We start from the raw sequence: 14,193 nt of genomic DNA on the forward strand, positions 1-14,193 counted from the left end.
GCTAGAGTAGGTCAAGGCACGCGAACGACAGGCACTGAGGGAAAGCACAAGAGTGATTCGGCGATATTGTAATGCTGATTGGATTGCGCTAAATTTATGATTTGCGTTCGGAGTGTGTGTGTTTTGTGCTGGCTCTCGTTCACCTTCGTGCCCAGGAAGACGCCGTGATGTTCTGTGACAGAGGGATGGTAAAAAGAAAAAGACTTACATTTATATAGCGCCTTTCACGACCACCGGATGTCCCAAAGCACTTTACAGCCAATGAAGTATTTTTTTTTGAAGTGGAGTCACTGTTGTAATGTGGCAGCCAATTTGCACACAGCAAGATTCCACAAACAGCAATGTGGTTAATGACCAGATCGTCTGTTTTAGTGATGTTGATTGAGGGATAAATATTGGCCCCAGGACACCTGCCCCTGCTCTTCTTCGAAATAGCGTCCATGGGATCTTCTATGTCCACCGAAGAGAGCAGATGGGGCCTCGGTTTAATGTCTCATCTGAAAGACGGCACCTCCGACAGTGCAGCGCTCCCTCAGTGCTGCACTAGGTTTTTCATGCTCGAGTCCCTGGAGTGGGATTTGAACCCACAACCTTCTGACTCAGAGGCGAGGATGCGACCCACTGAGCCACTGGCTGACTGCATGATGGGGAAATGGCAAACAACGGGGATCTGGGGGTTTCAGTCACTGGAATCGGAGTCTGAGGAGGCGTTCTCAGACAATCCATCCGGAATGGGGATTTGCTGCCTGCCTCCTCCCTCCCTCCTCTTCCTCCTCCTCCTCCTCCTGAGGCGGTCCCGCAATCCCTGGTGGCGAGATGCACCCTCATGATGGCCAAGTTGTGGAGCATGCAGCAGACCACCACGGAATGGGACACCCGCTCCGCCGAATACTGGAGGGCCCCTCCCGAGTGGTCCAAGGCAGCAGAGCCATTACTTGAGCACCCCGATGGTCTGCTCGATGATGTTCCTGGTGGCAGCATGGCTGTCATTATATGAGAACATAAGAATTAGGAGCAGGAGTGGGCCATTCGGGCCCTCGAGCCTGCTCCGCCATTCAGTAAGATCATGGTTGATCTTCTTCCTCATCTCCACTTTCCTGCACTATCCCCATATCCCTTGGTTCCCTTAATATTCAAAAATCTATCGATCTCTGTCTTGAATATACTCAACGACAGCCTCCAGAGCCCTCTGGGGCAGAGAATTCCAAAGATTCACCACCCTCTGAGTGAAGAAATTTCCCCTCATCTCAGTCCTAAATGGCCGACCCCTTATTCTGAGATTGTGACCCCTGGCTCTAGATCCCCCAGCCAGGGGAAACATCCTCCCTGCATCTACCCTATCAAGCCCTGTAAGAATTTTGTTACGTTTTAATGAGATCACCTCTCATTCTTCTAAACTCTAGAGAATATAGGCCTAGTCTACTCAATCTCTCCTCATCCCAGGAACCAGTCTGGTGAACCTTCGTTGCACTCCCTCTATGGCAAGTATATCCTTCCTTAGGTAAGGAGACCAAAACTGTACACAATGCTCCAGGTGTGGTCTCACCAGAGCCCTATATAATTGCAGTAAGACTGATATACCTATCAATTCATCCAATGAAAAGCGACGAGTTAGGAAAGTAACTATAGGTTTTTATTGGCTAAATAACAGAGCCCACCCTCGTGGGTGATTGGATCCAACAAGGAGGAATACCAGCCAGTCGACCACCTTTATACCTGGGCAGGTAGGTGGAGCCATGGGCGGAGTCAGCAGTGGTCAGCCCAGGTATAACAGCGTGACAAGAGGCGACCTCGTATAGTGATACAACAGTGTGAACAGTGATAACCATAGAGTAACGATATGACAGTGATAACTATAGTGTAACGATAGTGAACGACAAAAGTGGTTTACCACATTCACCCCTTGTTTAGATTTGAGTCCGGCGGGGTGATGTGTACTACCAGTTCTGGTATGTCAGTCTGTCCGGGGGCCTCGTAAGCCTTTCCGATCGTCGCAGCGGCGGTGTTGCATTCTCCGGTGGTGATGCTGGTGTCTGCGGGGTCGGCGAGGGCTCGTGGGGTTCCGGCATGCCGTCTACCTGAGCTGGAATCGGGGGGGGGGGGGGGTGAAGGTGGTGTCTCCGGAATGCCCGAGGGTGCGAGGTCTCGCAAGGAGACTGTGTCCTCCCGCCCGTCTGGGTATGCCACATAGGCGTACTGAGAGTTGGCGTGCAGGACGTTCACCCTCTCGACCAGGGGGTCCGTTTTATGGGCCCTCACGTGCTTTCGCAGCAGGACGGGCCCCGGAGAGGTCAGCCAGGTTGGTAGTGTGGTTCCCGTAGTCGACTTCCTGGGGAAAACAAACATTCGTTCATGGGGGGTGGCGTTAATGGCAGTGCAAAGTAGTGACCGGATGGAATGCAGCGCTGCCGGGAGGACTTCCTGCCAGCAGGAGGTTGGGAGGCCCTTAGACTTTAAGGCTAAGAGGGCGGCCTTCCATACAGTCGCGTTCTCTCTTTCCACCTGGCCGTTCCCTCGAGGGTTGTAGCTGGTGGTCCTGCTTGCAGCAATACCTCTTGCTAGTAGGAACTGGCGGAGTTCCTCGCTCATGAAGGAGGAGCCCCGGTCACTATGTATATAGTTTGGGAACCCGAACAAGGCGAAGAGGTCGTTCAGGCATTTAATGACCGTGGTACTGGTCATGTCTGGGCAGGGGAAGGCGAAGGGGAAATGGGAGTACTCATCAACAATGTTGAGGAAGTACACATTACGGTCAGAGGACGGGAGGGGCCCCTTAAAATCGATGCTCAAGCGCTCGAAGGGGCGGGTGGCCTTGATCAGGCTTGCTCTGTCCGGCCTAAAGAAATGCGGTTTGCACTCGGCACAGGTCTGGCAGTTCCTGGTCATGGTCCTGACCTCCTCGATGGAGTAGGGCAGGTTGCGGGCCTTAATGAAGTGGTAAAGTCTGGTGACTCCGGGGTGGCAGAGGTCGTTGTGGAGGGTCTGAAGTCTATCAATTTGCGCGTTGGCGCATGTAATTCGTGATAGAGCATCAGGGGGTTCGTTCAGCTTACCTGGCCGGTACAAGATATCATAATCATAGGTGGAGAGTTCGATTCTCCACCTCAAGATCTTGTCGTTCTTGATTTTACCCCTCAGCTTGTTATTAAACATAAAAGCGACCGAACGCTGGTCGGTGAGGAGGGTAAATCGTTTGCCTGCCAGGTAGTGCCTCCAGCGTTGTACAGCCTCCACAATCGCCTGGGCCTCCTTCTCGACCGACGAGTGTCGGATCTCAGGGCCCTGTAGGGTCCTTGAGAAGAAGGCCACCGGTCTCCCCTCCTGGTTAAGGGTAGCGGCTAGGGCGAAGTCGGATGCATCGCTCTCCACTTGGAAGGGGATGGACTCATCCACCGCGTGCATTGTGGCCTTAGCAATGTCTCCCTTAATGAGGGAGAAGGCAGCGCACGCTTCCTCCGTAAGGGGGAAGGATGTGGACTTCATGAGGGGTCTGGCTTTGTCCGCATAATTGGGCACCCATTGGGCATAGTAGGCGAAGAGCCCCAGGGTTCTCTTCAGCGCCTTTGGGCAGTGGGGGAGGGGTAACTCCATGAGGGGGGCGCATTCTTTCGGGGTCGGGGCCGATGAGTCCGTCCTCTACTACGCAGCCGAGGATGGCAAGGCGTGAGGTGTTAATGACACATTTCTCCTTATTGTAGGTGAGGTTCAGCCGTTGGGCCGTATGGAGGAATCTCTCCAGATTAACATCATGGTCCTGCCGGTCGTGGCCGCAGATGGTGACGTTATCTAGATAGGGGAACGTGGCGTGCAGCCCGTTCTGGTCAACCATCCGGTCCATCTCCCTTTGGAAGACCGAAACCCCGTTGGTGACGCTGAAGGGAACCCTAAGGAAGTGGTAGAGGCGGCCATTCGCCTCGAAGGCGGTATACTGGCGGTCCTCAGGGCGGATAGGGAGTTGGTGGTAGGCCGACTTAAGGTCGATGGTAGAGAATACTCGGTATTGTGCAATCTGATTGACCATATCGGATATGCGGGGAAGGGGGTATGCGTCCAGCTGGGTGTACCGGTTTATGGTGTGGCTGTAGTCGATGACCAGGCGGTTTTTATTGCCGGTCTTAACGACCATGACCTGGGCACGCCAGGGGCTGCTGCTCCCCTCGATGATGCCCTCCTTCAGGAGACGCTGCACCTCAGAGCTAATGAAGGCTCTGTCCCCGGCGCTGTACCGCCTGCTCTTGGTAGCGACGGGTTTGCAGTCGGGGGTGAGGTTAGCGAACAGGGAAGGTGGCGGGACCTTGAGGGTGGATAGGCCGCAGGTGTTACGCGGTGGGCGGTTTAAAGGCTGCTGGTTGTCGACTGTGAGTGGGGGGAGGGGTCCGCCGTATGCTAGAGTGACGCTTTGGAGGTGGGATTGGAAGTCCAGCCCTAGTAGGACGGCAGCGCAGAGCTGGGGGAGGACGAGGAGTTTAAAATGTTTATACTCCGTGCCCTTAACCGACAGGGTCACGGCACAGTAGCCGCTGATGTCTGTGGCGTGGGACCTCGATGCCATCAAGATCCGGTTGCGCGTTGGCCGGACAGTGAGGGAGTAGTGGCTCACCGTGTCTGGGTGGATGAAACTCTCCGTGCTTCCGCTGTCGAACAGGCAGGTCGTGGCGCGGCCGTTTACTTTGATGTCCATCATGGACTTGGACAGGTGGTGCGGGCGGGCTTGGTCCAGTGTGACGGAGGCTAGTGTGTGGCTCAGCGAGCTGCCGTAGTCTGCGGGTGAGGTGGTGGTCGAGTCCGGAGGCGAGGTGGCGGTCGAGCGTGGAGGGTAAAATGGCGGCGCCCACGAGGTTGGACAAAATGGCGGAGAAGATGGCTGCCCCCACAACTCACATGAGGCACTGCTGGTGTCGGTTGCCTGGATCAAAGATGGCCGCCCCCATGACTCACACGTGGGGATGCTGGCATCTGTGGCCTTGATGGAAGATGGCCGCCCCCACAACTCGCATGAGGCACTGCTGGCCTCTGTTGATCTCTGTTGGCCTCTGCAGGCCTTAGCAAAGTGGCCTTTCTTCAGGCAGCTTGAGCACGTCGCGTTTCTCGCTGGGCAGCGCGCCCTAGGATGTTTCGCCTGGCCGCAGAAGAAGCAGCCGGCGGCCCGATCGCGGGGGTCCAAAGTCGCAGCCGGTACCGGGGGTGGCGGTCCCGATCGGGTCCGGGACGCCGACGCAGAGGTAGGTCCCAGGGGCGGCGCTGCGAGGGGTATCGCGGTCGGGGTCGGTCCCGAGTCCCAGGGTCGCAAATTACTGTACCTGGAGTACGCCTCGAGGTCCCGATGGGCCACTTCTAGGGAGCGAGCGAGGGCTGCAGCTGTGTTCAGGTCAAGGTCCTTTGCTTCAAGAAGTCTTTGCCGTGCGTAGTCGGACCGCAGGCCTTTCACGAAGGCATCGCGGACATTATCTTCTGTATTTTCTGCCGCTGATACCGCTTTAAAGTCACAGTCCCTGCCGAGTGCTTGTAGCGCCCGTAAAAATTCATCTACCGACTCTCCTGGCTGTTGCGGGCGGGATCTTAGGAGGTGTCTGGCATACATGGAGTTTACCGGGCTCCGGTACTGTTGTTTCAGCAGGTTGATGGTGGCTTCGTATGTTTTAAGGTCCCGGATGAGTGCGAATACTTTAGGGCTCACTTGGGCGGTCAGAACTCTTAGCATGGATTTCTGAGGCACGCCGGATTCTCCCAGGTAGGATTCGAAACAGCTCAGCCAGTGTTCGAAGTCGAGGGCTGAGTTTGCTGCCTGTGGGTTTAGATCCAGGTACGGTGGTCGGAGGGCTCGCAGCCAGGCTGGCTGCTGTGGCTGTTGTAGCTGGGCGTCTGGCTGGTCGCTTGGCTGGTCGTTTGACTGCTCAAGTGTCGACATTTTAAAATTTAGCCAATAAAATTGATATACCTATCAATTCATCCAATGAAAAGCGACGAGTTAAGAAAGTAACTATAGGTTTTTATTGGCTAAATAACAGAGCCCACCCTCGTGGGTGATCGGATCCAACAAGGAGGAATACCAGCCAGTCGACCACCTTTATACCTGGGCAGGTAGGTGGAGCCATGGGCGGAGTCAGCAGTGGTCAGCCCAGGTATAACAGCGTGACAAGAGGCGACCTCGTATAGTGATACAACAGTGTGAACAGTGATAACCATAGAGTCTTTACTCATACTCAAATCCTCTTGTAATAAAGGCCAACATATCATTTGCTTTCCGAATTTCTTGCTGTACCTGCATGTTAACTTTCAGTGATTCATGTACACGGACACCCAGGCAGGCAGGAGTTGTGGGGCTGTGGAGGGGAGTCGTGGGCCAGGCGCGGAGCGGAAAGCCCTTGCCTCCGAGCAGCCGCCCTCGGGTTCGACGTGGTGGCTGGGCGAGTGCTGGCACACCGGACTGGCGCAGGATGAAGGCATCATGACCAGCGCCAGGATAGCGGGCAATCACCAGCACGATGCGCTTTGTGTGGTCGCACAACGGCTGCACGTTAAATAAGCGGTAGCCCTTGCGCTTACGGAAGATCTTAGGATTGGTGCACGGCGCCCGCAAAGCCACGTGGGTGCAGTCGATGGCGCCTTGCCCCACGGGGAAGCCCGCTATCCTGCCAAAGCCGCATGCGCGCTCGGCCTTCTTCTCTCTGTTCAGAAAGAAGACGATGAAGTCCCTTCTCCTGGAGTAGAGAGCCTCTGTGACCTCCCGGATGCAGCGATGGACGGCGAACTGGGAGGTTATGCTTGAACTGTATAAAACACTAGTTAGGCCTCAGCTAGAGTACTGCGTGCAGTTCTGGTCACCACACTACAGGAAGGATATGATTGCACTAGAGAGGGTACAGAGGAGATTTACGAGGATGTTGCCTGTGCTGGAGAATTTTAGCTATGGGGAAAGATTGGATAGGCTGGGGTTGTTTTCTTTGGAACAGAGGAGGCTGGGGGGAGACCTTATTGAGGTGTATAAAATTATGAGGGGCCTAGATAGAGTGGATAGGAAGGACCTATTTCCCTTAGCCAAAGGGTTGATAACCAGGGGGGCATAGATTAAGGTAATTGGTAGGAGGTTTAGAGGGGTTTTCAGGGGAAATTTCTTCACCCAGAGGGTGGTGGGGTCTGGAACTCACTGCCTGAAAGGATGGTAGAGGCAGGAACCCTCATCTCATTTAAAAAGGAGTTGGTTATGCACTTGAAGTGCCGTAACCTGCAGGGCTACGGACCAAGTGCTGGAAAGTGGGTTGAAATGGCCTCCTTCCGTGGTGTCAACCTCTATGATTCCATTCTATGTTAGCTATGTCTCCTGCTGCAGACTGGAAGGATCCCCTAGTGAAGAAATTGAGGCCCACGGTGACCTCGATGGCCACTGGGAGAGCCATGGTCGCCCTGCTCTCAGGCTGCAGGAGGTGGCAGAGTTCTGTGGACCACCTCCTTGGTGAAGCAGAGCATAAGAACATAAGAAATAGGAGCAGGAGTGGGCCATTTGGCCCTCCGAGCCTGCTCCGCCATTTAATGAGATCATGGCTCATCTTCTGCCTCAACTCCATTCACCGGCCCTATCGCCATATCCCTTGATGCCCTTACTAGTCAGAAATCTATCGACTTCTGTTTTGAATATACCCAATGACTGAGCCTCCACAGCCCTCTGGGGTAGAGAATTCCAAAGATTCACCACCCTCTGTGTGAAGAAATTTCTTCTCATCTCAGTCCTGAATGGCCGACCCTTTATCCTGAGGCTGTGGCCCCTGGTTCTAGACTCCCCAGCCAAGGGAAACATTCTCCCAGCATCCACCCTATCAAGCCCTGTAATAATTTTGTATGCTTCAATGAGATCCCCTCTCATTCTTCTGAATTCAAGAGAATACAGGCCTAGTTTACTCAATCTCTTCTCACACAACAGTCCCGCCATCCCAGGAATCAATCTCGTGAACCTTCGTTGCACTCCCTCTATGGCAAGTATATCCTTCCTTAGGTAAGGAGACCAAAATTGTACACAGTACTCCAGGTGTGATCTCACCAAGGCCCTATATAATTGGAGTAAGACTTCTTTACTCCTGTACTCAAATCCTCTTGTAATGAAGGCCAGCATATAATTTGCCTTCCTAATGGTTTGCTGCAGCTGCACATTCACTTTCAGTGACTCATGTACAAGGACACCCAGGTCTCTTTGAGCATCTGCATTCCCCAATCTTTCACCATTTAGGAAATACTCTGCCTTTCTGTTTTTTCTACCAAAGTGGATAACTTCACATTTATCCACATTATGTTCCATCTGCCATGTTCTCGCCCACTCACTGAGCCTGTCGAGATCCCCTTGAAGCCTCTTCACATCCTCTTCGCAACTGACACTGCCACCTAGCTTTGTATCATCAGCAAATTTGGAAATGTTACATTTAGTCTCCTGATACACTGCTCCTCGCTTAAGTGGAGGTAAGGGAAGTGCTCTCGGAAGACGCTAGGTGGGTAAGTCCTCCTGCTGAGAGCCCTCCTCCTCCCTCTTCTCCTCTTCTTCGCTGCCTCCACTCCCTCTTCCGCAGATACTCAAGCACGAGGGGGACTCCCAGTAGAGCCCCCCGTGACTGTGAGCAGGTGTTGTGAGCAGAAGCCTTTAAATGAGAATGAAGGTGTTCTCCACTTGCAGCAACACCCGTCGTGACCGCAGGAACTTGAAACAAGTTTAGAAAGCTACCGGAGTTATAGAAAGTTACACAGAGCCTGTCAAAACTGAGAAACCATGTCAGCTGCAAGTTGTTGATGATGATCCCTTTCAATAGCGCTGCTGGAGGCTCCTTCCTGCAGCTGAATGCTTGGTCAGTGGTCGTGATTAAGAGAGGCTGGTAAGTGGAGCGGCGTCGGTGGAAATGGCAGGTCGTGCGTCAAGTGAGCGTTGCACACTCACTGACGTCACGATCTGCCTCATTTCCAGTTCTGCAGCCAGTGCAGGCACCGGCAGTGCTGCCGAACGGGCCAAAACGGCGGCCGCCGCGGGACCCAATGGCGGCGGCTGCGAGACCTGCTGGTGGAAGCGAGGCAGCCGCCATTTTTTTCTTCAAAACAGGCCTCATCGGCCGCCGCTAAACCTCCAAATTTCTCGCCCAAGGTCTCTCTCTCTCTGTCACGTCTTCTGTCTGTCTGTCTCTCTCTCTCTTTCTGTCTCCCTCTCTCTGTACGGTCACACCCACTCACCCAAATTACACACAGCACGGCCCCACAACTGGTTAATGCGATAGTGACCCGATAATCAATGAAGATGATTGAGGGATAAACATCGACACCCCCCCCCGCCCCCGGACACTCCCCTGATCTTTTACGTCCAGCTGAGCGGGCAGACAGGGCCCTCGGTTTAACGTCTCCTTCGAAAGTCGGCACCTCCGACAGTGCAGCACTCCCTCAGTACTGGCACTGGGGAATGTAGGCCTTGGATGATGGGGGCTCTGGAGTTGGGGGGGGGGGGGGGTTCGAACCCACGACCTGCTGACTCAGGGGCGAGAGTGTGAGACGGACTGAGCCACAGCTGGTACCGACCTATAGAGGCATGGGGTGGGGGGGGAGGAGCAAAAGGGAAAGGGGGAGGGGGCAAAACCCGGAGACTACTCACGAAATTGAAGAGCGCCATGGCCAGCACGAGCAGGATGGTGCTGATGGCCAATATGATGCACAGCCAGGGCTTGCTGCTGACGGAGACCGAGATGGAGGAGATCCACTGTAGGCCCATGGGACCCTTCTCGGTGCATTTCTGCCAGAGGACAAAAGGAAAACACAGAGGCGTTACTTTTCATAGAATCACACAACACAGAAGGAGGCCATTCGGCCCGTAGGGCCTGTGCTGGCTCTTTGAAAGAGCAGTCGTGCTTCGTCCCGCGCCCCCCGCTTTGTGTCCGTGACCCTGTCAGTTCCTTATCCTCAAGTGCCCGTCCAACTCCCTTTGAAGCTTATTTGTGGAATCAGCTCCCACCCCCTTTTCAGGGAGAGCGTTCCAGATCCCGACAACACTCTGAATGAAAACATTTCTCCTCAGCTCCCCTCTACATCCTTTGGCCAATGATTTTTGAACCTATGGCCTTTGGTTATTGACCCACTCGCCAGGCGGGCAGAGGAAACGCTTCAAGGACACCCTCAAAGCCTCCTTGAAAAAGTGCAACATCCCCACCGACACCTGGGAATCCCTGGCCCAAGACCGCACAAAGTGGAGGAGAAGCATCTGGGGAAGGCGCCGAACACCTCGAGTCTCTTCGCCGGGAGCAAGCGGAAGCCAAGCGCAGGCAGCGCAAGGAGCGCACGTCAACCCAAGCACCCCACCCACCCGCCCCTTCAAATACCGTCTGCCCCACCTGTGACAGAGACGGTAGGTCCCGCACTGGACTCATCAGTCACCTGAGAACTCATTGTTAGTGTGGAAGCAAATCATCCTCGGTTCCCAGGGACTGCCTAAGAAGAAAAGAGGGAATTTTTTCCCCCTACTTACTCTATTGAAACCTCTCATTATCTTGAAAACCTCTGCCGGGTCATAGAAACATAGAAGATAGGAGCAGGAGTGGGCCATTTGGCCCCTCGAGCCTGCTCCGCCATTCAATGCGATCATGGCTGATCATCCAGATTCAGTACCCTGTCCCTGCTTTCTCCCCATACCCCGTGATCCCCTTAGCCTTAAGAAATATATCTAACTCCTTCTTGAATATATTTAATGAATTGGCCTCTACTGCCTTCTGTGGTAGAGAATTCCACAGGTTCACCACTCTTTGGGTGAAGAAATTCCTCCTCATCTCTGTCCTAAATGGCTTACCCCTTATCCTTAGACTGTGACCCCTGGTTCTGGACTCCCCGACCATCGGGAACAGCCTTCCTGCGTCTAGTCTGTCTAGTCCTGTTAGAATTTTATAAGTTTCAATGAGATCCCCTCTCATTCTTCTAAACTCTAACGAATATAAGCCCAATCGACCCAATCTCTCTCCATACGTCATTCCTGCCATCCCAGGTATCAGTCTGGTGAATCTTCGCTGCACTCCCTCCATGGCAAGAACATCCTTCCTCACTTCTTAACCTTCTCTGTTTCCCAGGAGAACAGTCCGAACTTTTCCATCCTCACCTCATAACTGAAGCCTCTCATCCCTGGTAACATAGGAACACGGGAACAGGAGGAGGCCGTTCAGCCCCTCGACCCTGCTCCGACATTCAATGAGATCAGGGCCGATCTGCAACCTAACTCCACACCCCAGCCTTTGGCCCATGTCCCTTAATACCTCCCAACAACAGAAAGCTATCAATCTCAGACTTAAAATTAACAATTGATCCAGCACCAATTGCCCTTTGCGGAAGAGAGTTCCAAACTTCGACCATCCTTTATGTGTAGAAGTGTTTCTTAACTTACAGTTCTGGTCGCCATATTATAAAAAGGATATAGAGGCACTGGAGAGGGTGCAGAGAAGATTTACAAGGATGATACCAGAAATACGAGAGTATACATAGGATGGACAGGCTGGGTCTCTTTTCTCTTGACAAAAGAAGGCTGAGGGGCGAACTAATAGAGGTCTTTAAAATTATGAAAGGTTTTGATAGAGTGGATACAGAGAGAATGTTTCCACTTGTGGGGAAGAGCATAACTAGAGGCCATCAATATAAGATAGTCACCAAGAAATCCAATAGGGAATTCAGGAGAAACTTCTTTACCCAGAGAGTGGTGAGAATGTGGAACTCGCTACCACAGGGAGTGGTTGAAGTGAATAGTATCGATGCATTTAAGGGGAGGCTGGACAACCAGATGAGGGAGAAGGGAATAGAGGGTTATGCTGATAGGTTTAGATGAGGAAAGACGGGAGGAGGCTCGAGTGGAGCATAAACGCCGGCATGGACTGGTTGGGCCGAATGGCCAGTTTCTCTGCCTTATATCCTCTGTAATGCTATGTAAACACTGACTCCTGACAGGCATGGCCAACGGAAATACTGTCGTTTCTCTCTCTCTCTATCCTACCAGTTCCCCTTAATATCTTGAAAACTTCGATCGAATCACCCTTTCTCAGGCCTTTTCGTCTTTCCTGAGGTGTGGTGCCCAGAATTGTCCACAATACTCTTGCTGAGGTCTAACCAGTAATTTATAAAGTTCGAGCATGATCTCTTTGCTTTTATATTCTACTTCTCTATTTATAAACCCAAATGACCTGTGATGTAACAAAAGAGTCTCACACATCAAGGAACTTTAAAGTAAGCTTTAAGCAACTTATAATTAAACTATATACAAGAGCGGTCTTCACCATGCCTCTAGGTGAAGCCCTTTTACCATACTGAGCAGTTCAGTATTTATACTAGTCCAAACACAGGAAGTGACGTATGCACAGGAAGTGATGTATGCACAGAGTTCACAGTTCACAGGAAGTGATGTGCACATAACTTCCCGGAAGTTATTATTATTACCACAACCTGCAAGTGAGGGTTAAAGGTGCTGACCTCGCCTTGCCCCCTCACCGCCTCCCCACCCCACCCGCCCCACCACTCCTCATTTACACACTTCAGGAAGGGAAAAAGATTTGACCCCCAAAGGTCAAAGGTCAGTGTCTGAACCCTGTCCCCCACCGCCCCAACAGAGAGGAGGCCTTCACCATCCCCCTCTGTCTAGGACTGCATTTGACTCCTGTTCCCGAGGGTGAAAGGTCAGTGTCTGACCTGCGCTGCCCCACTGACGTCAGAGAGAGGCGGCCTTCACCACTGCTCCACCGCCCCCAACCTTCTGGCTGGGGTGTGAGGAGACAGCACCCGCTGGATGCGGGCAATACCTGCGGGCTCCTTCGCCACCGCCTCCCCCCCGCCCACCCACCCTCCAAGTCCTTACCGAGAAGTGACCAGCAAAGCAGGTGAAGAGGATGAGCAGGAAGAGGAAGAAGGACACACCGTACGAGATGCCCAGCGTCACGTTCCTGCAGAGACAAGGGGAGAAGGGTTAGAACGTGGAGGAGGCTTGAGGGGGAAACGGAATGGGTGGGGTCCAGGGGAGACGCTGTACGGGAAAACAAAAAAATAGAGGGACCACCCCTGGAGTGCTCCTCTCACCCGCTCCCATCCCCCGTCCCCTCGCTCCCATCCCCCGCTCCCCTCACCCGCTCCCATCCCCGTCCCCTCGCTCCAATCCCCCGCTCCCCTCGCCCGCTCCCATCCCCGTCCCCTCGCTCCCATCCCCCGCTCCCCTCGCCCGCTCCCATCCCGCCCATCCCCCGCTCCCCTCGCCCGCTCCCATCCCGCCCATCCCCCGCTCCCATCGCCCGCTCCCATCCCCCGTCCCCTCACCCGCTCCCATCCCCCGTCCTCTCGCTCCCATCCCCTGTCCCCTCGCCCGCTCCCATCCCCCGTCCCCTCACCCGCTCCCATCCCCGTCCCCTCGCTCCCATCCCCCGCTCCCCTCACCCGCTCCCATCCCCGTCCCCTCGCTCCCATCCCCCGCTCCCCTCGCCCGCTCCCATCCCGCCCATCCCCCGCTCCCCTCGCCCGCTCCCATCCCGCCCATCCCCCGCTCCCATCGCCCGCTCCCATCCCCCATCCCCTCACCCGCTCCCATCCCCCGTCCTCTCGCTCCCATCCCCCGTCCCCTCGCCCGCTCCCATCCCCCGTCCCCTCACCGGCTCCCATCCCCCGTCCTCTCGCTCCCATCCCCCGCCCCCTCGCCCGCTCCCATCCCCCATCCCCTCGCTCGCTCCCATCCCCCATCCCCTCGCTCGCTCCCATCCCCCGTCCCCTCGCTCGCTCCCATCCCCCGTCCCCTCGCTCGCTCCCATCCCCCGTCCCCTCGCCCGCCCCCGTCCCCTCGCCCGCTCCCATCCCCCGTCCCCTCGCCCGCTCCCATCCCCCGTCCCCTCCCTCGCTCCCATCCCCCGTCCCCTCGCTCCCCTCCCTCGCTCCCATCCCCCGTCCCCTCGCCCGCTCCCATCCCGCGTCCCCTCGCTCCGCTCGCTTGCTCCCATCCCCCGTCCCCTCGCCCGCTCCCATCCCCCGTCCCCTCGCCCGCTCCCACCCCCGTCCCCTCGCTCGCTCCCATCCCCCGTCCCCTCGCCCGCTCCCATCCCCCGCTCCCTCGCTCGCTCCCATCCCCCGTCCCCTCGCTCGCTCCCATCCCCCGTCCCCTCGCTCGCTCCCATCCCCGTCCCCTCGCCCGCTCCCATCCCCCGTCCCCCTGCTCCCCTCCCTCGCTCC

The 14,193-nt window shown here is 55.1% G+C and overlaps 1 protein-coding gene across 2 annotated transcripts in view; it reads right to left on the minus strand.

The window, feature by feature from the left end:
* The window catches only part of LOC147119505 (adenylate cyclase type 2-like), a 172,743-nt gene that overhangs the window by 38,066 nt on the left and 120,484 nt on the right, over positions 1-14,193 (minus strand). For both annotated transcript variants that reach the window (XM_085985056.1, XM_085985057.1), the window contains 2 exons: positions 12,842-12,926; positions 9,617-9,754 (listed from right to left, as the gene is read on the minus strand). In XM_085985056.1, the coding sequence (XP_085841182.1) occupies positions 9,617-9,754; positions 12,842-12,926 (223 nt within the window). The remainder of the gene's footprint in view (positions 1-9,616; positions 9,755-12,841; positions 12,927-14,193) is intronic.

The sequence above is a fragment of the Somniosus microcephalus genome, chromosome 4, assembly GCF_052327205.1.
Source record: "Somniosus microcephalus isolate GS21.2 chromosome 4, FLI_Smic_1.0, whole genome shotgun sequence".
NCBI lineage: Eukaryota > Metazoa > Chordata > Chondrichthyes > Squaliformes > Somniosidae > Somniosus > Somniosus microcephalus.